Below are 24764 nucleotides of genomic sequence, written 5' to 3'. Positions count from 1 at the left end.
GAAATTTACAAACTTACCCTAAAATTCACATGAAAATTTCAAGAAACCCAGAGTAGGCAAAAAAAAAAAACAAAAATGTGACTAAGAAAAATAAATTTAGAGGACTCATAATTGATAATTTTAAAATTTACACAAAGCTACAATAATCAAGACAGTATGGCACTGACATAGAGACAGACATGATCAATGGACTAGAATTCAGAGTCTAGAAATAAACTCTAGTATTTAGTAAACCAATTATCATCACAGATACCAAAACAATTCAATGGGGAAAAATTTTTTTACAACTAATGGTGCTAGAAAAACTACATATTCATGTACAAAAGAATGAAGTTTGATTCCCTATCTCACACCACATATACAAAAATAAATCAAAATAGATCAAAGAAGACCTCTGGTTTCTGATCCAGTAAATAAAAAGCTTGGAAGGTACTACACCATACTAACAACAAGTTTTTAAAAACTGAACAAATTGAGAAATAAACAATTATTTTTAGATCTGTAGGAGAAGAGAGTTCACAAGGCAAATGGCTGCCCCTAAATTTGGAGAGACCAATAGGCAAATACAGAGAATCACACTTTACTGTAGAAGAATCTTGCAAGTTAAAACCTCTGGAGAACCAGTGCTGGGGTAGGAAAACCTGAACTATAATTGATAGAGGCTCATTGTAGGAAAGTCTGACAGTTAAAACTCCAGAGGAATCCAGTTATTGGAAGCCCCTCTCCCTCAGCGACACGTACACACACCTATGTGAGTTTTATCTCCAGGAGCTCTACCAGGTTCTTATACTAATATTCACAGTCTGCTTTTGCTTTCAGCAGGAGGAGAGAAAAAATGTATTATGTATTAAAATACATAAAATCATTCTGTTCTTCTTAACAAGACTTGTCTTTAAGAGAAACTTACCAGAGACTAACCTGCTAGGGATATATTAGAGCCTAACTGACTGGGGAAGGGAAATAACCAACTATGACCAGCTCTATCCTCCCACAAAGAGAAAGGTAAATGCCCAATTCCAGGCTACTTCAGCCATTGTGTCCAACATAAAGTGTAGTTCACATGAGAGGCACGGGTGATAGTCACAGTTCAGAGACATAAGCTCATTAAAAGACCAAGAAATAATCCATGACTATAGAATGGTTCCCTGCCACCACATCTCATTACTAAAGGCCGTAATTTATTTCTATTTACCCAACATTAGTCCAGTTATCAAGAAAAAAATTACAAAATTTACTAAATGCATAGGTTGACAGGACTGAATAAGCATCAGAAACACACTCTCGGAGATATCAGGAATGCTGAAGTCATCAATATGAAATCAGAACAACTACTACTAATATGCAAAGAACTCTAATGAATAAAGTGGACCGGCCTTGTAAGAAATGTTAAAAGAAGTTGGTTAGAGCGACAGAAAATGATATAGGTCAGAAACTCAGATGCTTATAAAGAAAAGTGGGGCATCAGAGAAGGAATAAGTGAAGCTAAAATGAAAACTTTTGTTTTTATTATTCTTAATTGATACAATAGACAATAACTTGTTCAAAATAATAATAGCAACAATAACGCTTATATATAGCTAAGTGTGTATGGGTGCTTATATATAAGCAAAATGGTTGAAAGCTATGTTACAAGAGATGCGAGGGAGGAACAGGGACTATTTTATTATTGTAAAATATTTGTACTATCATGAAGTTTTACAGTGTTACCTGAAAGTGGACTTGGATTAGTTGTACATACATATTGCAAGTTCTAAGGCAACCACTAAAAAAGGGAGAAAAAGAAGTATAATATGTAGGAGGAGAAAAAATGGCTCAGGAGGCTAAGACTGGAGGATTGTGAGTTCAAAGCCAGCCTCATGCTAAGCAACTCATTGAGACCCTGTCTCAAAAAAAAAAAAAAAAAAAATAGGGCTGGGGATGTTGCTCAGTGCTTGAGTGGCCCTGAGTTCAATCCCCAGTACCAAAAAAGAAAAAGAAAAATCCCAATTAAAATTAAAAAAGTAGAAAACAAAAATATGAAAACGAACAAGGGCAACTAATAGAAATATAGTAGATAGTAATTTAATTAATAGTTATTTTAAATAGCAATGGTCAAATTCACCATTTGAGACAGATTGCCAGAGATTTTAAAAACAAAATACAATTATATGTTGTCTATAAGAAATCTATTTTAACTATAAAAACACACCAATGAAAGTACACGGGTGGAGAAAGATATGGCATGCTAGCACTAATCAAAAGAAAGTGGGAATGAGGCTGGGAATATAACTTAGTAGTAGAACATGCACTTATTATGCACTGGGTTTAATTCTAAGCACAAAACCAACACAATAGTAGGAATAGCTATAGCAAGGAAAGTTGTCATCGGGGGAAAAATGGGTATTACCTACTAAAAAAGGCATCAATTCTCCAATAACATAAAACAATCCTTAATGCATTTTGTTAAATAATAGACCGTCAACATACATGAGTCAAAAACTGATAAAAACTGCAAGGAGAAATGGATGAATTCACTATGATAGAGATTTCCATATTCTTCTATCAGAAAGAATACTGCTGGACACAGCCAGCAGATGGAAAATCAGTACACACATAGTTAAGCTCAACATCATCTATTAGATTAACTAGATATCCATAGAGTATGCCATCCAATAACAACAGCAACAAACATTCTTCCCTAGGTCACATGGAACATTCACCAACATTCTGGGCCATAAACACACCTAAAAAAATTGAAAAGTATAGATAGCATGCAATGTCATGCTCTCAGATCCCGGTAGAATTAATTAGACATTAAGATAAAAAAAAAAAAAAACTAGAAAATTCTAAAGTACTTGGAGATTAAGCAAACACACTTCTAAATACGCATGTATCAAAGAAGAATCTTAAGAGAAATTTTTAAATATTTTGAATTAAATGAATTGGATGAAAATATATCAAAATTTGTGGAATGCAGCAAAAGCAATACTTGGCAATGAATTACGGCATAGAAAGTATATATCAGAAAAAAGAAAGACCTAAAATCAATTAGCTAAGCTTTTAGCTTAGGGAACTAGGAAAAGAACAAAAGGTTAAATCCAAAGTACAGAGAAGAAACAATAAAATTATAGAAGAAAGTTGGGCATAGTGGCACACGCCCATAATCCTAGAGACTTGGAAGGCTGAGACAGGAGTATTGCAAATTCAAGGCCAGCCTCAGCAATTTAGCAAGGTCCTAAGCAATATAGTGAGACACTGTATCAAAATACAAAATACAAAAGGCTGGGGATGTGGCTCAGTGGTAAACTGCCTCTGGGTTCAATTTCACTATCAAAAAGAGAGAGGAGAGAAATAAAACGGGGTGGGGGGGATTAATTAAACTGAAACAGCTAGTTCTTTGGGGGGGGCAATAAAACTGATAAACCAGGAAAACTGGAAAGAGAGAATTTCTAATACCAAAAATAAAGGACAGACATCATTAGAGATATTATGGGTATAAAATAATAATCAAAGAATATCACGAACAACTCTATATCCACAAAGTTGATAATCCAGATGAAATAGAAAAATTTCTTGGTAGAGACAACCTGTCAAAAAACTCATACAAGGAGAAATAGACAATATTTACAGGTTTTATCAAGTAAACAAATTGAATCAATAAATAATAAATAAAGCTAAAAAATGAGCTTCCAAATAAAAAAGAACCAGGCCTAGAGGGGTTCATTATTGCATTCTTCCACATGTTTAAGGAAGAAACTGCGCAAATTCTCTAAAATCTCCCAGAAGATTGAAGTCAAAAGAATATTTTCTACACCATTTTTTTTTTTTTTTTTTGCTTAAACAACATAAATTTATTTCTCATAGATCTAGAGTCTGGAAAATGTGAGACAAGGGTTCTACACCATTTTTTAAGGCCTACATTTTAATACTAAAATCAGACAAAGACATTATATGAAAACAAAAGACCAATACCTCTCATGAAAATAGATACCAAATTTTCAACAAAATATTAGCAAATTGAGTCCAATTTTGTATAAAAGAAATTATAAACAATGACCAAGGAGTTATGCAAGGTTAGTTCAATAATTGAAAATAGATCGATATGATTTATCAGATTAATGGAATAAAGAAGGAAAAACACATGATCTTATTAGTAAATAAAAAGAATTATCTATTAATTAAGCATTATCTATTATTAAGCATGATCCTATTAATAAAAAAAACATTTTAAAAAATCCAATATCCACGCATGATAAAAACTCTCAGTAAACTAGGAATACAGGGGGAACTTCCTTAATTTAGTACAGATTATTTACAACAAACAAACAAACAAGAAGAAGAACAAAAAGCCTTACAGCTAACATTATACCAAATGGTGAGAAACTGAGATCTTTCCTATTAATATCAAGAACAAATCAAGATGTCACGTCTCACTACTAGTTTTGAATGTCATAATGGAAGTCCTAACTAATGCAATAAAAAAAGGAAATTAGGGGCTACGGTTGTAGCTCAGTGGTAGAGGGCTTGCCTAGCATGCATGAGGCACTGGGTTCAATCCCCCCACCACATAAAAAAAAACAAATAAAATAAAGGTATTGTGTCCATCTACAACTAAAATATATGTATACATTAAAACAAAGAAAAGGAAATTAAAAGTATACAGATTTGGAAGGAAGAAATAAAACAGTCTTTGTTCAATAAATGATATGATACAAAAGAACAGATTTAAAAACCCCTAATAGGTCTATAAGATTGTAGAATACAAAGGTTAATATACAAAAGTGAATTATTTCCCTACATATCAGGATGAATAGGTGGAATTTGAAATTAAAACACCATTCCACTTACATTAGCATTTAACAAAAGTAAATACTTAAATAAAACAAAATGTGTACAAGATACAGATGAGTAAAATTATAAAACTCCAATAAAAGAAATCACAGAACTAAATAAATGGAGAGACATTTATTCTCATGTTCTCTTCCATGGATAGGAAGACTCGCCACTATCAAGATATCATTCTTCCCTAATTAATCTACAGAGCCGATATAGTTCCAATAAAAATCCCAGCAAATCATTTTGTGGATACAGACAAACTTATTCTAAAGTTCACATGGAGAGACAAAAGACAAAGAATGTCCAACAGGATACTGAAACAGAAGAACAAGTTGGAGAACTTATACTACCACAACTCAAAAATTCCTGAAAGCTACAATAATCAGAGTGGTATTGTACTAACAAATAATAGGAGTGAGATATATATATATATATATATATATATATATACACACACACACATATATATATAAATTATTTTGTGTATATATATGCACAAAATGTATATGTATACATATACACATATGTATATATACACAAAATTAAAAAATAATAAAATAAATATAAATAAATAAAATTAAAATAATAGGAGAATAGTTAATGGAACAGAACAGAGACCCCAGAAACAGACTCACATAAAATTGATCTTTGACAAAGGAGTCAAGAAAACATACTGGAAGAAATTAAGTCTTTTAAATAAATGATTCTAAGCATCTGGACATATACCTGAAAAAAAAATAAAACTAGACACAAACCTTATACCCTTCACACATATTAATTCAAAATGGATTATAAATCTAAGTACAAAATGAAAAACTATAAAACTACTAGAAGATAACAGAAAAAATCGGTATAACCATGAGTTTAGTGATAATTTTTTAGATATAACAGCCAAAGCATGATTCATGAAAAACAAAGAACTGATAAGATGGACTTCATTAAAATTAAAATTTCTGCCCTGCAAAATACATGTCAAGAAAATGAGAAGACAAGCCACAGCCTGGGAGAAATATTTGCAAAACACGTAACTGGTTTTCAGAAAAACCTGTTATTCAAGATACACAAAGAACTCTAAAACAATAAATGAAAAACCTGATGTAAAAAATGAACCAAAGATCTTAACAGACCCCTCACTTAAGACATATGATGGCAAATAAGCATATGAAAAGATGCTTCCCACACATGTCATCAGGGAAATTCAAACTAAAATAACAACGAAATATAACCATGTATTCAAATCCAGAACATTGTCAACACCAAATGCTGGTTGAGGATACAGAGTAACAGGTGCTTTCTTTCACTGCTGATGGAAATAAAATATGGTACAGCCACTTTGGAAGATAGTTTGGTTGCTACTTACCAAACTAAATATACTCTTCCCTATGATCCAGTTATCCCTCTCCTTAGTATTTTACCCACAGGAGCTGAAACTTAGGTCCATACAAAAACCTGAACACAGATATCTACAGCAACTTTTTAAAATTTGTTCTAATTAGTTATACATCATAACAGTAGAATGCATTTTGACATCATACATATATGGAGTATAACTTCTCATTCTTGTAATGTCTGGGAACTATGTAATAATGTCCAATTCATTCTACTATCCTTCCTACCTCATGTTCCCTCCCCTACCTTCACTCCCCTCTGCTATTCTAAAATACCTCTATCCCCCCAACACCCTAACTGTGAATTAGCATCTGCATATCAGAGAAAACATTTGGCCTTTGGTTTTTTGGTATTGGCTTATTTTCTTAGCAAGATATCCTCCAGCTCCATTCATTTACCTGCAAATGCCATAATTTCATTCTTCTTTAAGGCCGAGCAAGTAATATTACATTGTGTATATATACCACATTTTCTTTATCTATTCATTTGCTGAAGGGCACCTAGGTTGTTTCCAAAGGTTAGCTACTGCGAATTGAGCTGCTATAAACATTCATCTGACTGCATCACTATAGTATGCTGATTTTAAGTCCTTTGGGTATATACTAAGTAATAGGATAGCTTGGTCAAATGGTGGTTCTGTTCCAAGTTTTCTGAGGAATCTCCATACTAATTTCCATAATGGTTGCACTAATTTTCAGTCCCACCAGCAATGCATGAGTGTAACTTTTCCCCCACATCCTTTCAAACATGGCTGCATTCTGCCTGGAGTGAGATGAAATCTTAGAGTAGTTTTGATTTGCATTTCTCCAATTGCTAGAGATGTTGAACATTTTTCAAATATTTGTTGATTAATTGTATTTCTCCATCTTGGGACATCAGCCAGGGTCTATCGAAACTTTATTCATAATTGTCAAAACTAAGGGGCAAAAAAAAAAAAAAAAAAACCTAAGGGGCAACCAAGATGTCCTTTAGTTGGTGAATAAAGTGTGGTATATATCCAGAATATGAACTATTATTCAGTGCTAAAAAAGAATGAGCAATCAAGCCATGAAAAGACATGGAAGAAACTTAAATGCATATATAAAAGAAGCTAATCTGAAAGAGCTAAATATTGTATGATTCTGACTATATGACATTATGGAGAAAGCAAACTATGGAAACATTAAAAAGATTAACAGACCCCTCACTTAAGACATATGATGGCAAATAAGCATATGAAAAGATGTTTCCCACACATGTCAGGGGGTAGGGGAGAAAAAAGGGATGAAGAGATGAAGCATAGATGATTTTTAGGGCAGTGAAATTATTCTGTATGATATTATAAAAGTGTATATAGGCTGTTATATGTGTCCAAAACCTACAATGTATACCACCCAAAGTGAAAACTAATGTAAACTATGCACTTGGGATGATGATGTGTCAATTGAAGATTCATCAGTTACAACAAATAGACCATTCTGGTGGAGGATGTTGATACTGGGGAAGGCTATGCATGTGTTAGGACAGTGTTTTATATGGGAAATCTCTGTATCTCTGTTAAATTTTTCTGTAAACCTAGAAATCTTCTAAAAATAGTCTACTTAAAAATAGGTATCAAAGACTAAAATTAAAAATGAAAACTATGAAATTCTGAGAAGACAACAGGCATAAATCTTTGTGACGTTGGATCAGGCAATAGTTTCTTAGATGTGACATCAAAAACTCCAGAAATAACTGAAAAAATATATATATAAGTAAACTTTATCAAAATTAAAATATTTTATGTTTCAAAAAATATCAAGAAAGTAAATACAACTCACAGAATGGGAGAAAATACTTGCAAATCATCATTTATCTGATAAGAGACCTGTATCTAGAATACATAAAGGATTCTCATAACTTAAAAGAGACAAATAATCCTATTAAAGTGGCAAAGAATCTGAACAGACACATCTCTAAAGAAGACATATGGAAAGATGCTCAACACTGGCTATTAGTAAGGTAGAAATTGAAACACAATGAGATACCTACCACTTCATTCCCACTAGGAGAGCTATAATGAGACCCTGTCTCAAAACAAAAATAAAAAGGATTGTGAATGTATTTAAGTAACACAGTTTCCCTGGGTTCAATCAGCAGTGTTGAAAGTACAAAAACAAAGAAACAAACAACAATAACAACAACAAAGTGATAATAGCCAGCACTGGTGAGGATGTGAAGGAATTGGAATCCTCCTACTCTGCTGTTGAGAATGTAAAATTGTATAACTGCTTTGGAAAAACAGTCTGGCCATTCCTCCAAAGGCGAAATACAAGTTACTGTATCACCCAGCAATTCTATTCCTAAGGATATACCCTAAAAGAAATGAAAATAATGTCTATGCAAAAACTTGCACATAAATGTTCAAAGCAATATTATTAATGATGGTCAAAAAGTGTAAACAATCCAATAGTTCACCAATTTTTAAATGGATAAACAAAACATAGAATAGCCATACAAGAGAATATACTCAGCAATAAAGAGAAATAAAATCCTGATCTACAACATAAATTAAACTTGAAAACAACAGTAAATGAGAAAAAGCCAGTTACAAGGACCATATATAATGCATGATTCCATTCATCTGGGATGTCCAAAATATACAAGTTTATAAAACAACAAGTAAATTTGTAGCAGCCAAGGGCTGGTGGGGGTGGTGGGGCATTAAGTTACTGCTTATGAGTATACAAATGAAGATGAGGGATTTTGAGATGACAAAAATGTTCTGAAATTATTACAAAAATGTGTGTATTTACTAAAAACCACAAAATTGTATGTGTTAAATAGGTGAAGAGCTTAATATGTGAATTGTATCTTAATAAGCTGTTATTTTAAAAAAGAAATGAAATAAAAATGTACCACAAAAATTAAAAGCTAGTAAGAAATAACTATGAAGTCATGGCTGACCATGAGATGACAACTGTGTTCCAGGATACAATAACAAAAATTCATTTGCTCTTTATGTCAAATTTATATTAGGACTTAAATTTTATTTAAAAGAACATTTTTTAAAACTATGGCACCTTTGGGAAACAAATATTAAACAAAGGACTGAAATTAAAGATCAAATTTAAAATGCAGAAAAAAAACTGAGGCGAGAAACTAGTGGAAAAGTTTTTAGATGATCACTGAACATAAACACATTCCATTTAAACAAGTTAATACTTTTAAGCTTCACATAAAGCCAATTTCTATCTTATTACCTGCTTGGCCAACACCATATTTTTTTCTTTGTTAATTGTGAAATATGTTTGTAAACAGAGACAAATGGATGTTTCTTGCAACTGTTAACAGCCCTCTTGCTTGAACATGACAGTAATTTGCATTTATAATAAGATTTTTAATTAATTTATTTAAAGACAACATAAATGGGCATAAGAGTTTTTGGTGCTGTGCAATGTTTTTTTTCTCTTAAATTATAAAAGCAATATAATAATATTACAGAAAACTTAGGATATAAAAACAAAACTCATTTATATTACCAAGCTAACTATTTTCATTTTCCAATGTACCTTGCAGAATATTTTTCAAATGCTTATATTTTAACATAATTGCAATCATTTCTAAAATATAATTTTGTATCTGCTTTTTTGCTTAATGCATCATAAGCATTTTCCATATTGTAGTCTTCATAATTATAGCTTTATGGCAATATAATTTTTTAAGTGCACATGATTTATTCAGCAATTATTTCAGAGTTGGACATGTAGTTGCTTCCAATTTTTTGATGTTATAAATAATATTGTAAAGACTCTCTCTGCATATTCTTTAATGTTACTATCTTAAAAGAGATGCCTAGATGTGGAAACATTTTTATGACAGTTGACATGTACTGCCAAATTACTTTCATCTGCAATTGGATGATCCATAAACTTCTCTAACTTAATATGTTCCGAACTGAGCTCATCATCACCCCACCCCACCTCCACCTGTTCCCCCTTCTGTCTCCTTCTCCCTCTGTGATTGGCATTCCCAGATGCTCAAGTCATGAACTCAAGCACCATCATCTTTGACTCTTCTCCTTCTCTCTGAATTTCAATCCATCATCAGTCTCTGACATGTACCCTGAAATAACTCTCGGGCACATGTGTCCACTCTATTCCATTTCCCTGCTACAACTCTGGTTCTAGTCACCATAACCTCACACAGGGAATAAAGCAACAGCACTGTAACCTTTCTCCTTAAACCCAGTCTTTGCCATTGTCCTAAGGGAGCCCTTTGCTGAATGAATGAATGAATAGCATTTTACGAGTTAAAAACACAAAAAAGAACACAAATATTATGTTCAAGAGCAGTAGGTGTTGAATTTGCCTTACAAGTTAAAAAAAAAAAGTAAATTTATTATTTCCTTTGTAGAATGAGTAAGTTTGAACATGTTGTCTTTTTAAAATAAATACATAAATTGTATGAGGCCTTATGTAATAAGAACAACTCTACACTATACATGCTAAAATTACATTTTTCAAAATCTGTTTGCCTTTTAGCTAAGTTTTTGATATGAAGAAATTTAAAATTTTTATGCAGTGAAATGAGGATGATCTTTAACTTTTTGACCTTAGCACATATGTGTTTTCAATATTTCAAATGTGTGTTATTGGCTTAGATGGGGTTATATTAGCAAGTGCAAGGCTCTCAATGAATATTAACAAAACAGGGTGCTTCAAAATGGTAGGAAATCGTGTACACTATATAGAATTGTTTCTTATGAAGAATTTTTTCTTCCAATTTGAACAATTCAGTTTTCCTCCCTTGATGTAGAATGTATTTACTAAGGCCTTTGAACATCCAATGTGAAGGACCAAGTAAAAGGCAAATAGTTTAATTCAATCTCTGCTTTTTTCATCAACAGCCAGATAAATAAATCCAGTGACTGTGTGTTTTTCCCTAATTGTCCAACTCATGAATATATTCTACCTGTTATTTTGTGCATAAAAAAGTTACAAGACCAACTTGGAAGAATGTGTCCATATACATGTCCCAGGTCCCTGGAAACACCTGAGCGGCACAGGACTTTTTGCCTTTTTCCTCACCCCACCTCTTTGTTCTGCACAAAGAACAAAGGGATGTGATTATTCCTTAGAGAAGTAAGGGTTTTAAAGGCTCTAAATTCTGTAAGAATTGGCTTGAATGCTCACATTCCTCTCATTTGTGTTTCCCTGGCAGAAAACATGGACGTCACTAGGTCACCTAAAGTCCCAATACCTATCTCATTACAGCATTTCTTCATTCAGTCTTCCCCTAACTCCACAAGTGTGATCTTTTCTAAAATAAAAACTTAAACATCAACCATTTTCTGCTACAGTCCCTAATGCTTCAGGATAAAATTCACAACTTTTCCTAGCTTATAAGGCCTTCATGGTCTCTGGTCTTTGTCCTCTGCATAACAATCACTTCTGAATCCCTTTCCCCAACTAAGTATGTTTTCAATTCCATTACACTCTCCTCAGAGTTCCCCTTCCTCATATTCTCCACAGGCTAATTGGTACTCATATTCCAACTCAGATCATGCTTCACTTCCTCTGTGAACCTTTCCAGCCACAGACAAGAATGAGAAAGGAGCCCTTTCTGTGAACACCTCACAACACTGACTTCAATTATCTGATTACTTACCTAGTCCCTATAAGCTTGTGAGCATAAGTTGTATTTTTTAAAGTCACTGTGCCCCACGGACTAACACAATATTCTCCCACTTAAAAAAAGAAAATACTTAATTTTAAATTATGGGGAAAAATGGCAGAACTTAGAATAGATATTAAACATATAGTTGCACAGATCTAATTTATTTTTGCTATAAAAATGGACTGAAATGGGTTTCTACTTTAAAGGCATCTTCAAACATTCCTATTTCATGTTACCACTTTTCCAAAAAATAAAGGATATTTGCACCAAAAATATAGGAGGGACATTATTTAAGAATAATAAGTAATCCTATAAATTATCAAGCATGAGGATAATTTCAGAATTCTACAGACTGGCTCAGGATATGACTTTCCACTAGACCAATATGTGACAGCTATTGACTTACATCCTTTTCCTCAAGCACAACTTTTCACTGAGGACTCTGACATAAGGCAAAAATCAGATGATTACTTAGAGTATTTTTTTTGAGATGGTCTAGAAAACAAAGTAGGATTATCTGTTGCTGATTGAGGCTAGATCTAGATGCTTTGGTAACTAGAGGAAATAGTGGTAGCTTTGACAATCTCTTATGAAAAGTGAGTATATTCTTTAATCCTCACACCCAATCATTCCCTTCATAGTCACCATTTACACCACATCATTCACCAGTGGTTGGCAGCTATGACATGCCTAGAATGAAATATGAACCTGCTCTTCTTTCCACCAGCTTTATCCCAGGCTAAATACATCCACAAGTCCTCAGTCTCTGGCTTGGTGTCAGGAGCAAAAGCAACACCAAGAACATGCCCAGAGACAGCACAGTTGCACTGGGGTTATGAATCTGGCAAGTGAAAATGAATCTTTTCAGAGGGCTCAACCTTCCTTTGCAGAAGCTTACTCACTTTGAAATAAATCTTTATAATTGTTTTCTATTTGATTTAGAAGTTTGAAAGCTGTCAATGAGTTCTATAAAGATGAAAAAATACACATCAAGAAGGGTGAGGAGATGGGATGCTGCAGAATGGGTTCTTAATGATTGATATTTAATGACCCATTAGGCTATAGAAGGACACTTAATGTATCCAAGTAAATCCTACTACTTGTATATAGTATTAGACCCCTTGGATAGAGTCTACTACTAAGAGCTACACACAGTCATCTGCTGTTTATTTGATTATGTATACCAAATAAGGAAAAATATGCAGTTAGTAGATTGTGGCTGCCATGACATACTCTAAGTATTAAGCAGAACACATTTATTAGGTGCTTGGTTAATACTTCTGAAGCATATAAATACATTTTAAAATAATTTTAGAAAAGCAAGGGAATCAATTTCTTGGCTATCTCTGATCCTCACTCTTAGTTTTTATAGTATTTCATTTTTTTAAAAAAAAGGATCTATAGTCTATGATATTTTCATAAGAAAATACAAAGGCTAAAGGTATATTAAGTGAAGTAAAACCACAATATACATCACTAAAAAGGAAGGAAGGCACCAACAATGAGTTAAGCACAGAATGTATTTCTAAATTTAAGGCAATAGAGCTAAAAAAAATTGTTTTTGTAACTATGACCTTAGATGCCAACTAAAGAAAACATGCAAAATCATTCCCAGGGATAAACTTTTCTTTTGGAATTACACTTCAAGTAGGATCCTATTTCATTGGGGCTTGTATAGGAACACTGAAGTAATAGAGTTGGCATTGGGTACAATTTATAGAAATGCTATTTTTAAAGACTTCTCATATGAATACTTTGTAAAGGTTAAGGCTTAACATTAAATTAAAACTCATGGAAAGCATTTCAAGTTTGGAAGGGATCTGAGACAAGAGTCTAAATAAATGCCACAGGACTGACTCTCTCAAATAGCTGACAGCATATGCCACCCTCTAGCAGGTGTTGGGGGTCAGTCAGCTAATGATTGAATTCTCAACAAGTACTTGGAGGACGAAAATTCTGTTCTTAATTTAGAGTCACATGCTCAGGCCCAGCCCTAAGCTCAAAAAACAAGAATCTCTAAGTTGTATCAGAGGCTAGCAACCTATCTGTATTTTTAATCATGTTTTACTGGTGATTCTCAAGCTGGACATGGTTGGGAAGCACCACTTTAGGTCAGTTTGGTTTAGAGATTGCTTAGTTGAATTTAGTTTAGTTTAGATTCTAAAAGTGGTGTCTGTATGACTGGCTAGAGAAGGAGTGGGCCCAAGAGAAAATGTAACTATGAAAGACTTTACTAGTACTTGGTTTTCCTACTGTTTTCTCCACCATTTTCTCAGTACAGTGCTGAGAATTGGACCCAGAGGTGCTTAACCACTGAGCTACATCCCTTTTTTTTTTTTTTCCTTTTTTTTATTTTGAGACTGGGTCTCACTAAGTTACCAAGGCTGGCCTCCAACTTTCAATTCTCTTGCCTCAGCCTCCCCAGTATCTGGGGTTACAGTTGTGTGCCACCTCGCCTGGCATGGTGGTTGTTTTAACAATCATCAAGGGACACAATAAGAAAACTATTGAAAAAGCTCCATATTGGAAGAATTTTTTCAGAAGGATTTCCCTGCTCATCTGGTTCCCTGGTTCTACTTTTTTAATTATTCAGTGGGAAACAGGTTCGTATTTTAACTCTACAGTGAAAATTCGAGCTTTAGAGTTATATTTTCATATAGAAAGTCAACCAGCACAGAGACAAGAGATAAGCCAACTATTTTCCTCAAAGCACTTCTTACATGTGCTTGAGTGACTTCAAAATCCATTGCTATCCCATAGAAGATAAACTTAATTCTGAAATTAAGTTGGACTTCACAGATCACTGCTTTTCTCCATCCCCCTTCTGCCTACTCCCTCAAACTTCATTTATTTGTATTTGTGATCTTTTCTGTTATTTCCAACAAAGTTCTCTTCAAAGCTGCCCTGAAATCTAATTCTTACTAATCCAGGTATCCTAGTTAATTTCAGATATCACCTGTATGAAAGTGTGACCAGGATTATGGATGAAGAAGTTAGAAAGAGAACATGTTGTGCAAAATGTGATTTATTCCACATACTGTACTTATAGAGGATTGGGGGGAAAAGCAATTCTGTATCAACATACAGATTAGAAATTAAAGATGGAAGGTTTGGCTCGATATTGACACTGATGCTTTCAATTTACCAAGGCAGCAGTGTCCTTGACTCCTCCAAAGCTACAGGTCATACTTTGTATTCCTACTGCTTGAAAATTGACAAATCCCTTTTAAATGCTTTGTCTAGTTTAATCACTATAACAACCCTGCAAGAAAGTGTTTCCCCAAGGAACAGAAGAAGAAATTGAGGCCCAGAGGACTTCGGCGTTTGCCTGATGTCACCCAGTCTGTGAGTGACAAGGCCAGGCTTTAGGCTCTCGTGTCACAGGAATGGTTTCAAATCCACTCCAGCTATCAGTCACCAACACATGGTGGAAAGAATGTTAAAGGCGAAGAAATAGTTTCCTAGAATAAAGTTACAGCAGTCAGTGCATCCTTCTACAGCAGATAACTGGGGCATCAATTTCCTTTGAAATTCATGGCCCTAAATAATCAGCTTCTCTAAAGAAGGTACAAAAGACTTGGTGCTATAATTTATTATGCTGATCTGATCTACAATTAGATTTCACAGGACCTGAGACTCCAGATTTAAAGAACCATTAATATAACCTCTTTTGTCAATATAGAAAATTGCTAGTATGTTGATATCTTTACAATATCTGTTTTTTATTAAAAAGAAAAATGTAATAGGCCATCTTCCATCTACAGTAAGTTTGATGAGAGCACCATGTTTAAAAATCCATAGTTAAGGCAATGAGATAAAGGTCTGCTTACCCCTCCTTCATGTCATTAATGGGAAGCGGCACCCTGCCGCCCCTGTCTAGGGCTGACGTGATGTTTATAGCATTCAGGCGCTCAGGCTGCCACACATTCTTCACTGCCCCCAGAAAGTCTCCAAGAACCTCACTGGCCAACATTTCTTCCACATTCATATTTTTAATGAAGAATTCTGCTTGATACGGCAACGGGAAGTCTATTTTGTTTGTGAAAAAAGGGCACACATGATGTTAATAAAGTAATCTTTTTAAAGTGAAACAAAAATAATTTGATTTCTGTTAAGTTCTGTCACAACTCTGGCAGTAGGAGTGATACTAAAACAATCAGTCCTCCACTCCCACTGGTTGAACATCCTTGGATTAAACCAACTGCAGATCAAAAATACCTTTAAAAATTTTATCTGTCCTCAACATGTACAGGGTTTTTCCCTAAAAAAATATACTATTCCCATGGCATTTACACTGTATTAGGTATTATAAATAATCTAGAGTTGAATTAAAGTATAAGAGAGGAGATATATAAGTTATGTGAAAACACTGTGCCATTTTCTATTAAGGTTGAGCATTTGCAAATTTTGGTGTCCCCTGGGGTCTGGAAATAAAACCCCTGTGAACACCAAGGGACAAGTGTTTAACACACCTTAAACACAGAACTGCGTCTACAATATAATAACATCTAAAGGCAATTTATGATTGTAGAATTTGGTCCAAAAAAAAGAAAAACTAAATCTGTGTTTTTAATTTATAATATTACTAATATTGTTTAGAGCATTCTAAAACATTCCTTTTTATGCAATAAACACTGATTATATATACAACACGAATTCTAAATGCCAGAGCAATTCTACTATTTTGATCACTATGATTAAATATTCTAGGAAAACCATAAAGTTCTCATGCAATTCCATGTCTCACATTGTTAGAGATTTAGTTAGCTTTTTTCATCCCAAAGTTTCATCAGAATTCTCCTTTAAACACTTCAAAATTAATATTTCAATCAACCCAATGTCAAATTCAGATTGTCAATGTAAAAACCTCTAAATAAATATAAAACCACTTCAGCTTCTCAAGTGTTACTCTTGAATTACTAATCATGTTTATATCCTATGTTTTGATTGTTCTATTAAGATAAAATAGATTTCTTTTTTATTTAATACTATTTTTGTAATAATAAAATTTCATTTTTTAAAAAGTATTTCACAAGGCAGACCAAAATCAGAGAATTAGATGAATTATAACATAATTCTCCCTACAGGAATGAGGGTGGATTCTTGTATTTTTCCTTAGGCTTTTAAGATGGGAAACCTCATCTTTAGAGAAGTCCAAGAGCTTACAATAATTTGAACTTACCCCATGTGATTTTTCCTAAGCTAAAGGATAAAGGATGTCTCTAAAGTACTCAGCAAAGTTCCAAACATGTAGTAAGAACTTATGGAAGACTAATACTTGAACTTTTATTATAATGATATGAAAAAGCTGGTTATCTGAAATCTTACTTTAAAATGACAGGAAAATATTTCCAGACTTTACAAAGATTTAAAGTCCCCAATAGTAATTATACTATGGGTATCTTCTGATTTATTTCAACAAACTTCTTGAATCCATAAAGTTTTTTCCACTCTTATTTACCAAATGAAAAATAAAAATAACATACTTAGCACCTGAAATCTTGATGATCTCATTTCTTATGGAACCTCCTTGACATTAAAGGACACTGGATGCCAGAGTTGAAGTCAGAGAACTGGCTTCAGAGTTTACAACAGAGTTGTCCAGAGCATGGTCATCTCTTCCTAAAGACTTAGTCCTTCAAGGCTCTAGTCACAGAAAGTTCTTTACTTATCTCCTATACTGTCATTAATTCTCCTTGTGATTTTTTTTAGATTTGCACACACAAAAAATTTTGTTAATGCACAGCCTATCTTGCAGTCTTCTAAAATATAATTTATTCTCTTTCATGCAGATAAATCTCCTGTTTATACACATTTCTTTTCTACTAGAGATAATCAGTATCTTAATGATAGGACATTTCCCCCCATGCCTAGAAATATTCATGTAAAAATGAATAATAAAGAGTTTCTTGATGATAAATAATATTATAAATAATACTAAGTATAGTTTTAATGTCAGAAGTCTATCATTCTTCATTTCATTCAGTGTTTTTACATTTAGTTTTTTTAAAAGTTTGTAAAATTTCTTTCATATGATTAGTGCTACTTTTTGGAGAAGTGTTGTTTGGCTTCTCTTGATCCCTGCTCCATGACTCCCTATTTGATCCCCACTGTGAAGCCTGTTGCTACCACCACACCCCTCAGAGACTTTGGGCTAAACAGCTGCCTGCTGTCTACTGGGCCAAGAGCTGCTGTCAGGCCTCCCAGAGATGAGTCATAGCAGCTTTCTAACTCTGGGGAAATCCCATGCCTGCTATATTCGGAAATCACAGAGGCCAAGAGAACAGTAGGCCAACAGATTGGTGGCAGGCCTCTGAGGCGCTAAACCCAATTTAGAGAATCACTTTATGTACTCTCCTTGAGCTCCATGCTGAGTGAGTCTACACGACTAATTTCCCATTAGGTCTCTCAAAACCAGGAGACAGCTGGGCAGGGAGTTGGACTGAGCATGATTACCCTGATTTACAACGTTGTTACTTCTTTTCCTAAACCTTATCTGGGACAAACAGCATGAGTGAAGGCCATGCTCAAAGATGCTCATCCTAGTGTGCACACATATTCTGTCTAGACCAGCAAGGACCTTTAAGTTCAGTGGTTTCCAAACAATTTTGGGTCACGGAACCACATATACAGGGCAGTGGAGCAGCTCTGCTTACCTAACATCAAAGTGGAGGCTTCCAAAAGCCCCTCTACTTTTTCTCCTTCATGTGCACAGCTTCAGAACCCCTGATTTAGATAAACCCCTACATAAACTTTAGATCTTTTGGTTATCTAGCAGTCTTCCATGCTTGTTGGGTCCCCATATATCAATAACAACACCTATTAAGAAGCCTTGTGTTCTGTTTCTACCCTACTGAGACTAGGCTGGAAAAGGAGGAAGGTCAAGCTGTAGACTAGTCAGTCTCAATTTATAGGAACTCCCATATTTGACAAAAAGTTTTGTGTCCCACTGAAAGCACATTGGATGAGATCCAATGGCCCAAGACCACTGCAATATAACAGCATAACTCTTGTGATGTATTCCTGAGGAGAAAATTAAGTGTGTCATTATTCTGCTCATTAAGGGCATCCCAATACCAACAGGGACATCTCAGATTGGATACAAATATCCAATCACAATTGTAATCAAAACCAAAAATCTCCCTGATCCAAACATAAATTCCTATCAAAAGCCCTTGGGAAGTGGGAACATGGACAGGGAGTCCTCTGTCTAGGCCCATACAACTAAAGCTTGGACCTTAGTTTCATGTATGAAGGCCATTAACTTACACATTGATACTGCTAAAACACCTGGGAATATTTCACTTAAGGAGGTTCAAGTCTTCAAGTAGTCTCTCCATGTATGTATTATTAACTTTACTGAAATTGCTTTCTTTCATATTGTCTAAAGGCAGTTTTTTTTTTTTTTTTTTTTTTTTTTTGTTGTTGTTGTTGTTGTTTTTTTAGAACATAAGGGCATGGAGTTATTTTTGGTGTTGTTTTTTATCAGTATATTTATTTTTTTTTCAAACACTTGCATATTTGCTGATGCAAGTGTTTAAAGGCAGTTTTTAACCCAGCCCTTACTGAATTAGTACATCCTAGTAAAATGTTTTGTGTTTGCATGCTTGTTTATAATTGTTCTGGTAAACAGAAGCAAGAATTACCCTATAAAGAATGCATAATGGTTACTATTTTTAGAGGGGAATTTTTCCCGCTAGTTCCTCTCCTGTGGCCTTCACAAATGATGTATAGTACAGATAGGATCATCCCATGACTTAATAATTTCAACTACAAAGATTTTAATGGTGTGCACTCTTCCCAACTGCCAACATGGGGTCAAAATATTTGAAAGTGTAATTCTTGGAAAGGTTCCGTTGTCCCTAACTTCAAAATCCTAAGAAAATCACTTACCATTTGGGATATTTGTCTCTAAACTACATACAAACTGTTGTCATTATTGATATATGATTAGCTAATTCAGCAGGGAAACTGCCCCAAATTACAGTTTATCTTCATATACAAAGGAACTACTACCTATTGTAAATATTAAAGTAAAATAATAAAAGTAGCTAATAACTACTAACTGTGTACACTGTGATCTTTTCAAACACTTTTCAAGACTTATCTCAAAGAATCCTTACTACAGATATATAAGAGAAAATATGTTCCTGGTAGCATTTTACAAATGAAGAAAACAAGGGTTTAAGAAGTGGCATACTTGTTCAGCCCCCTATCCTTAGTTCTTCAGAGTAACATACCATGTTGTTTTACATATTTAGATATGTCTCAATTTTCTTTGCTACATTTACTACTTCATCAGTTGAATTAGGTTTGTGGTGTTTTAAAATTCTTAACTATATTTTATACAGTTATAAAAGATAATGAAATACTTCTTGTAAATAAGGAAATGATCAACATATTTTTCCGTACCTACCTTCTGCTGACATTATATTAATTATCAAATTATGCCTTGCAGTCTCAAAGGTGCGCCTATTGTAGGCAGTTATCTATTAGAAAAGGAAAATCATATTAAAGAAGTGAAATGTTATTTGTAAAATGAAATTCATTAAGGACAAAAAGGAAAACAAATTGTCGTTCTTTCCATTTTCATTATTTGTTGATAAACTTACAATATATTTCTTTTCTGGGCAATAAAAACTCAGGGCTTTTAGCAATATTATAGGAAAATAAATAATTAGCAGGATCTACTTAACATGCTAAAACAAAAAGTTAAATGCAGAAAGACCTTTTCACATAATGGCGATTAAGTACAGGTAGTAATGCAGATGCATCATTAGCAAATGGATTAACCATTATGGATTACTTACTGGTGACTTTCTAAGATTTCAAAGAATCTAAACAATGCATTTTTTGTACTTTTAAATGGAGTTTAAGGATTTAAAGGAAAGTACACTTTGAAATAAGCACACCTTTGTGTTATTTGCATTTAGTTTTAAACTGCATACCAGTCAGTCAAAAAACCTTGTAAATAACCCTTTGGAAATCATATCTCACATATAGGAGTAAAACAGTAGGGATCATAGTCTATACAGCTTATGGCACATGCTCAAAAACACAAATCAATTCCTCCATGGAGGCAAATATTAGTAAACATTTGCAGAGCCAATGAACTTACATCAAAGTCAACTCAGAAATGCCACTGCAAACAACAAACAAAGCAAAGACCAACAACGGGATATGACTTCAAAAATCAAGGAATAATTAATTTTATAGCAGATATTAAATCATTCAGACACAACTGTAGTACCTCAAAAAAACAAATGATTGTGTCAAAGTCTTAGAATCCCAGCACTAGACTTCTGGCAGTAATTTCAGCTGTAGTTGACAGTGAGACAAAAGGGTAGGATAAAACTGGCTCCAACCAAGAAGAAAAATCTTGTGCATTTAAAAACAGATATCAAAGATTTCTATATATTACATATGATCTTCAAAAGAAATAACTGCAATCATGAGTTATTGAGAGAAAAGTTAAGAATCAGAATTTTGCAATAAATAGTTCCAAACCTGGACACAATATTTAAAAGGTCTATATTCTGAAAGGCATATTATTCCACAAAGTTAAAAGGATTTCTGTCTCCAGTTGGTGAAATTTCCATTGAATCAAACACTTCTTTGCTGCTAGGCTCATACTGAACACTAAAATTAAGACCAGTCACTAAAGAAAAGTAGAAATTATTGTTCAAACAAAGCCAATAAAAAAATACATATAGTAGGTTTTATTTGAGAATTTTCATGGCTTACAGAGTTTACCCTACAAAAAATATTTTTAGTGAGAAAAAAATTACCAATCTTCTCTTATTTGTTATACCTTATAGGTTCAACTAAAAAAATGTACTTTCAACAGTTTGGGGTCTCTATTATTTTATGGGTTTCTAGTGTCTTGCTATAATAACCATATTTTCATGTCTAACCTTCCCATATTTCTCACAAATTTCATTACTTTTTCATAAACTCTAATAAGTATTTTTTTTAAATCACAAGCTACTGAAAGGAGTGAAGAATAGTCCTTATTAGGAGGAAAATTTTATTATCTGAATTTATATTTAATGTTTAATTTCAACATTTATAACAGAATGTAGTCCTACTACTTCTAATAAGATATTTAAGTACTGTAATAACATTAGCCAAATTATACTTATGTTACAAAGAAGTAAAGCCCTTCAAAGCTGAGGGGTGTGTGTACAGTTTATTTCTGATCCTCTACTTCTAATACAATGCATGATCTATTTTAGATATTTAAATTCTAAATATTATAGATAAGTATCTACTGAATGAATTAATCTATATATTTATAACATTAAATAATAGGTGAAGATATGCAAAACTTTTGCCTAAACTAATAGAATGATGTTCTTAAAATATCATACTGATACCAACACATGGATGTAAAAATAAGCTATTCACAGATAAATTGCTATTTGTGTTCTTTGAAAACTATGCTAAATTTTCACCATTATCTTTTCAGCCTATCATATGATACATATTCATAACATTATATTCAGTAACAAGATCTAAAACCCATTTATTCGTTTTGCCAGGCAAGCATTAGTTCAGTGTTAGGCTTACCATTCATTGCACCACTATATCATGATTTATTAATCTATTCTCTTGCTGATAGAGTTTTGGGTCTCTATTATTTTGTAGGTTTCCAGTATCTTGCTATAAAAATATTGTTTAATGAGCATGCCTCCATGTAAATATCTGAAAGTATTTCTTCTGGTTAAGCCAAGAATTAGGACTGCTAGATCATAGGACACAATGATACTTAAATATGTGAAACAGTCAGTAGTTTTTCAAAGTAGTTATGCTAATTCCCACATCCACATGCAGCGGATTTAATGATGGTAACATTCTCATTGTGGTTTTAATTTAACTATTACTCATTACTAGTAAGAGTAGCACTTCTTTTTATATTTCAGATACTCACCCTTAATCAGTTATATGTATTACAAATGTTTTCTTCCAGTTTGTGGCTATTTTTAAATAATTTTTTTTTAGGAAAAAAATTTACAAATATAAGGAAATTGATCCATCTTCTTCCTCTTAATTTAAAAATATTTAGGTCTTACTGGATACATCCTGAGCTGTGGGTGTAGCTTACTGGTAGATTTCTTGCCTGACCTGTATAAGGCCCTGGGTCCAATCCCCAGTACTGGAAAGCAAGAAAGAATTCTTTCATACTTAAAAAGAGTTTTTCAAAAGACGTTTTGTTTTTTATTGGTTGGTTGTTTTTGTGCTGCAGATGGAATCCAGAGTATTGCACATGCTAGGCAAGTGCTCTACCAAGTGCTGTCTCCTCTGCCCAAGATAGCTTTCTTCTTATATCAGTCATCACAGTGCTGGCTAAATATCTGTTTCTTTCCCAGTGCCCAAACCCTGGACCAATATGGAGGGACTTAACCATTACTCATCTTTCTAGCCCTAAGTACCTGCACAATCCTTGTCAAATATGATGTCAGCTGAAGGACTACACTTCAGTGAACAAGAAATTTGAATATAAAATACAGAGCAAATAATTATTTTAAGTTTGCATTTAGTTTCTTAAAAATAATTTACATTCTAGTAATATATTTCTTCAAACATTTCATTTAATTTTTAATTAATTTAATTATCTTTTCATGTAAAAGCTAAAACAACAAACTTTATAGATGAATGGAAATGTGAACTGATGTTTTCATGCACAAAATATTAAAATGATTGCCATGTAATTTTAATTTCAATGCTTAAAATTTTCTCTCTCTCTCCCCCCCACACAATTTTATTCTTTTTAAATAAATTACCTCAATGATAGTTGGTTTCCCCACATTTTCAGCTGTTGGAGAACCATATAGGACTCCATCACTATATGGAGTTCTTTGGATATATCGAAGCCATCCAGGTCGATCTGGGTAACCCATTAAATTTGTATTGAACGTTATGGGATCATTACTAATCTCCCCTAGATAAGAAACACAAAATTAAGACATAAGACAGTTACTTTCACACATGTTGCTTTGATAGTTTCAATCAAAACATTCTGTCTAAAAAAAAAAATTTTTTTTTTTACATTTGTAGAAAATTAAATACACAAACAAAAAAATCCATCTGGGAATTTAGAGTAGGGCTCCATGTAATGAAAAATTATTTTGGTTGTTTAATTTGTCTAGAAATCTGATCCAACTGGAAAAGCAAATTCATACAATTTTCTTGGAAAATTTTTGGAGGGAGTAATTAAGAGTACGGCTGTTACAGCAATGATAGAATAGCTCTACATCATCATAACCATACTGATAAATTCATTCTTTTGAGAAGTATTCCTTTCATCAAACTCCAAATATCATCAAATTAATGCTAAGAGATGTCCAGAAAATTAAAAAGGTACACCAACATAAAAATAACATAATTTTAAAACTTGGGGTATTAGGATGAAAAAGATGTTACAAATCCAAAACAACTGTAGTAATGACATTTACTAATAATAAACATTAATGACAGCATGATTTATTAGCATGTGCCTGGGCCCTTTGTTAAATGCTTCATAAACACTGTGTCATCTGATTTTTAAAACATACATATGATGTAATACGTAATTTTCTATATTATGTAACTTCTCCATGGTTGGTCATATTAAGTGGTAAAACTAGACCTTAATCCTGGCTGAGTTCAGAAATTTTGCTCTTAACTGCATGTTTGCATCTCAAAGTGTTAGAGCTACTTCTCTAAAGGTTTAATCATATAATTTTGCAAACACTGGATGCCCCATAAGGAAACATTTTTTAAATAATTGATGAAAAGACTACCTTTTTGCTCAAATACTATTAAGAACATGTCTACCTTTATTTTATGAATGTTTTCAGAGACTCTATTCATTATACGCTCCTCCAAAGAAATATTTATATTAATTCTAAAGCGTAAAATGTGTTCTAGCAAAATACAATTTT

At 33.3% G+C, this 24764-nt stretch overlaps 1 protein-coding gene across 8 annotated transcripts in view; it reads right to left on the bottom strand.

Moving 5' to 3' along the window:
- Window positions 1-24764, bottom strand: part of Sgce (sarcoglycan epsilon) — a 70153-nt gene that overhangs the window by 18734 nt on the left and 26655 nt on the right. For all 8 annotated transcript variants that reach the window (XM_048785953.1, XM_015488227.1, XM_048785957.1 and 5 more), the window contains 3 exons: window positions 23625-23782; window positions 20258-20330; window positions 15672-15870 (listed from right to left, as the gene is read on the bottom strand). In XM_048785953.1, coding sequence (XP_048641910.1) covers window positions 15672-15870; window positions 20258-20330; window positions 23625-23782 — 430 coding nt within the window. The remainder of the gene's footprint in view (window positions 1-15671; window positions 15871-20257; window positions 20331-23624; window positions 23783-24764) is intronic.

The sequence above is a fragment of the Marmota marmota genome, unplaced genomic scaffold (assembly GCF_001458135.2).
Source record: "Marmota marmota marmota unplaced genomic scaffold, marMar, whole genome shotgun sequence".
Classification (NCBI taxonomy): Eukaryota; Metazoa; Chordata; class Mammalia; order Rodentia; family Sciuridae; genus Marmota; species Marmota marmota.
Note: the sequence above shows the minus strand (reverse complement) of the source record. Positions and strands in the feature narration are given on the sequence as shown.